Source organism: Cibotium barometz, chromosome 2 (genome assembly GCF_041138505.1).
Source record: "Cibotium barometz isolate CiBa-2024 chromosome 2, ASM4113850v1, whole genome shotgun sequence".
Lineage (NCBI taxonomy): Eukaryota > Viridiplantae > Streptophyta > Polypodiopsida > Cyatheales > Cibotiaceae > Cibotium > Cibotium barometz.
Genome location: NC_141047.1, coordinates 56485252 through 56489558, shown reverse-complemented (window position 1 = coordinate 56489558; position 4307 = coordinate 56485252). Strand labels below are relative to the sequence as shown.

The window sequence follows — 4307 nt, the reverse complement described above, 5'->3', positions numbered from 1 at the left end:
GCACATTGTATACACAATCAGCTTCATGATTAGCCTTAATTTCTTATCACATAGCATTGTGATCTCTATCCTTCTTGCATTGCACTCCACTACACCGCTCGATGGTGCAGGTAATTATCCATCGACAATGTTACTTAGCAAATTTTCATTAGAACTGAACATATGCATGTCAGCCTTCTTCCTTAGTTTTCAAAGTTCTCCTTCCTTGACAAAGTTCTAATAGGAATTTCGAAACTGAAAATATGCATGTTAGCCTTAGTTCTTTCTTGACAAAGTTCTAATAGGAGTAAAGCCTCTTATGATGCATACAGATAATATATCTGACTAAACATCAAACCTTAACCTGCATAGGCTAATCTACTCTTTAATGGTGTACCAATGTGCCAACTCATCTCCAGGCCAAATCCTGATATAGACTATACAATCTTCGAATTCAAAGTACATGGTCAATCGTTGTCCCTTTGAAGAGTCCAATAATCGAAGATGTTACTCATTCCTTCATGCTTTCTTTGCCCAAGGCCACCTCCAAGTTGACTCCTTGGTAGATGGCAAGGCAGCTTTCGACTCTTTCTGCCTTGCCCTCTCTACAAAATGCAAACGCCAGAAAATTTATTTCTTGAATTGGAGATTAAACCCAAATAAAACTGTTAACAATGCACAAGATATATTAGGGCTACCAAAGTGATCATTTCCCAGCATCCGCCCATAGCTCTTGCTCCGTCCCGGGAGATATTTCTCTGCCTGCCTTCTCCAAGTTTCATCAAACTCCGTTTTCTCCTCTGCAAGTATCAATATATCAAAAAGAAAAAGATTGCTACCTCAATTGCCCACATTGCGATGCTTGCATGTTCGAAATATACAATGCAATTTTTGCACCTTCAGTCAGATTGTGCAATGTCTCCACATAATTCTCTGAGCCTGTTTCATCCCGCTTGTGGGTGACGGCATGACCCTGACCAGATAAAGCAGCAATTTGAGAACATTTTCCCAGTATATACTATGAATATTTTTATTTACAAACTTCAAAACATCACCAAGTAAATTGAGCCAACAAAGTGATTGCCCGTTCTTAAATACATTTCAACAGCAATCACCTTGTTCCCAAGACCACGCAATATCTGATTTATCTCCTTGCCAGTCCTGGAATCTTTCTCCTCATGCTCTTCCTCGATCAGCTGCAATGCAAAGATTAACCAGTCTAAATCTTAAATACTCAAGAAGATCCACAAGGAAGAAGAATTGGTGATGCTTGGAGCTTGCATGTAGAAAGAACCACCACACATCGAGATTATACAAACATTTCCCCCAGAAAAGACATCCAAAGCTTGCTTACTCTTAAAGTTTCAGTAAAACAATTTATGTACATAATTTAAGAGTAAGCAAGGCAGCCCATTAGTCCTGATGGTTCAGGGGATTGAAACCAAAATCAACCACACATTCCATTGAAACGAGATAACAAATACATCCTTACCCCATCTGCACCAGTACGCCGTGTGGTCGAGGATTTATAGTAGGTACCTCGTGGTCCTCCATATGTAACAGACGAGAAACTATAACTCTGGCAAAAGTTTTTGGGTCGCATCTCTCTCTCTCTCACATAAGCTGCATGCATACAGTTTAGTGATTAATGCCAATACTTCAGTGTAGCGAAAGAGAGGGAATGCAAATACCTCAACAGTATCGTGAAAACTTGTAGGCATGAAATGGAATCGGAGGTGTTAAACAGCAGAAATAGACTGTCCATATTCAAGAAAGAGCTATATAAAAAGCAAAAAATTATTGGTACATATACCTGAACTGTGATAGGTTGTGGCAACATCATCAGGATGCTCTACAATTGGCTCCTGCCTAGACTTGGATCGGGCTGCATCTGCATCCTCATTGTCTTCTGAGAGCTCCTCAATCACCGGCCCTCTAGAAAGTTGCTGCTGCACAGGATGTTGAAAACAAGCATTTGAAAGACCTTTGGCCTAAGAGAGCATGGAATGTATAGGAAAAACATCAAAGCCAAGAGCAGTCATCTTCATTAGACAACTTTTCTACCAAAACCAGTACCTGTTGGGCATCTTGCCTTTGTATGCCAAAAGATCGTTGGAAAGGTTCAAAGAAATCATCTGTCGAAGAGAAAAAGCTGCCAAAAGGTCTTAGGAAAAATGGGTCATCGAAAGGATCCTGATCAAAGAAATTGGAGAAGCGACTGTTTCCATTTCCAAATCCAGATCCTATGAGGGAATTGTGAGAGCCTCCTGATAAGGCATCCATCCGTCTGTTTCCACTTGAATTCTGCATCTTTGCTGCTGCAGACAGAAAGGCTAAGAGCTCCTTAGGTTGTATCCATGAAATGCTGATGGCAGAGACTAATATGCCATTATCAGAGAAGACTACACAGAAAAACCAAGTTGGTCCTGCTATGTAAATAATTAATGTTCGTTCATGATAGCTACAACACTTCAGATTACCATGATATAATATGCTAGGACCACATCTGCTGGTTAGCTTTAAGTAAAGTTTGCCCAAATACAATTAATTCTTAATTTATGAGTATCATATAATGTAACACAATCGCTTACACATGTAATAGATTTACTTAATAACAAGGAATCACTTAATACAAGGACTCGTTATGTTGAATAAAAGACATCAAATGAAACATGAAAACCACAGCTCAAGACCAACTACTTTAAAGTTTTAATATCAGGAGTACCAATCAAAAAATAGCATTGTCGACAAAAAAAAAATATTCCCCATGGAGGAAAAAGCATCTTTAGCAGTTAAAATGCATTCGCATCACGAAATCAATATGCAGGAACAGCCATACATCATGCAAAACCCCCCACAAAATGATTTATTTATTTTTTAACCTCAGGGCCAATCGGAAGAAAGGGAGTAGGCACATCAAGGCGCGCAGAGACCCGTTGTGTCCCACCCCTGGCTCCCCAGCCAGCTACTATAGCCACACAGGTTTGAACAACCCCATTCAAGCTTCCAAAGGCTGCAACAATTCAAGCGCAATAAATCAGGCTCCCAGCCCATGAGTCTACCAGGCTGAGATCAGTCCAAACTCTTGGGAGAGATCAACATGGTGTCCAGCTCCCTAATCTGTAAGCCATCTGCCCACTCCAATGCTAGAAAAGAAATCTAGCGCTCAGCCTGTAAACACCTCTCACGTTGCTGTGAGGCTGGGGCAACAATAGAAGGTCAGTTACTACGCTTCCCCAGGGCCTTTCACCTACTTAGCGAAGTCATTTTCTCCTTATGCAGGGGAAAAGCTCCTAAAAACAAATTATGCCCTGCTTGCATCAACATTTACCCTAATCCATAAAGCTTTTCTCCCACCAAAAGACACACCCTGATTAGGGCATACATCCACCATTCATAAACGACTTCACCTACCGTATTCCATAAAAAGTTTCTTCCAAATAACCTAGCGGGACCAAACCTTGATTGCAATACATGAAAATAACAAGAAAACAGGCAAATATGTACAGGCATCCGGCAAGTCATGTTCAGTCAGCAGCAGAAATGCAAACCTTAATGATCTTGTGAGACAAAACCCTATCCCTAAATAACAAAGCCATGATGAACCAGAGATCATGGCATCGCCATAGAAGCCAAATTAATATCACAGAAATTCACAAAGAAACTAGCGATACGTACGTTCAGAGAAATGAAACTTATCAAAGTCAGGGGATTCGAAACCTTAGCGGTGGAGTCAAAGCCAACGCGATCGGAAAAACGATCAGAAACCCTACCAATGCACAGAAAAAACTCTACCTGGATAGAAGGCCGACTGGCGCACTCTCTCATGAAAAGGTACTTTGTGTCTCTAATTGTGCGTGTCAAGAACGTTCCAGAAATTTGACGCAACAAACCTGTATGCCACGTGTCAATGTTCCATTGCCCTTTTAAAGAGGGTAAAAAATCTCTGCTCTATATTATATTATCTTAAGGAAGAGTTTCACAAAGCTGCCATGTGGCAAGAATTTGGAGGTAAGTTTAGGTAGAATTTGATTTTGGAAGCCTCAAAAGACTTGCAAAGCATGGGTTCTCAACTAATTCAAAGAAATGTATTATCTCTTATCTATTATATTCTTCACGAATGTGGTGGCAAGCTACGTAGTGAGCAACCAGCATCAGATGATCTAACAAGTAACATAGCAACGTACAACTGTCCATGTGTGAATACTTGTGTGGCCAAGTAAAGTCCCAATACTCTCAATGTTTGTCCTTGGGACTTATTTATTGACATACCAAAGGCTGACCTGACAAGAAATTGTCTCCTTCTCATGTCAAAAGGCAATTGCAGC

The 4307-nt window shown here is 40.5% G+C and overlaps 1 protein-coding gene across 12 annotated transcripts; it reads right to left on the bottom strand.

Moving 5' to 3' along the window:
* Window positions 1–226: 226 nt before the first annotated feature.
* Window positions 227–3906, bottom strand: LOC147641245 (uncharacterized). 12 transcript variants are annotated; one of them, XM_086819574.1, is made up of 8 exons: window positions 3775–3906; window positions 2056–2297; window positions 1793–1928; window positions 1472–1602; window positions 1095–1175; window positions 877–952; window positions 678–779; window positions 227–584 (listed from the first exon to the last, which is right to left on the bottom strand). In XM_086819574.1, the coding sequence occupies exons 2-8, from the start codon at window positions 2287–2289 to the stop codon at window positions 499–501; spliced, it is 846 nt and encodes a 281-aa protein (XP_086675700.1). In that variant the 5' UTR covers window positions 2290–2297; window positions 3775–3906; the 3' UTR covers window positions 227–498. The 12 variants fall into 12 exon arrangements, with proteins under 12 accessions (XP_086675700.1, XP_086675749.1, XP_086675732.1 ...); XM_086819623.1 differs by having other exon boundaries at window positions 1793–1925; XM_086819606.1 differs by having other exon boundaries at window positions 2056–2294; window positions 3775–3903.
* Window positions 3907–4307: the final 401 nt, after the last annotated feature.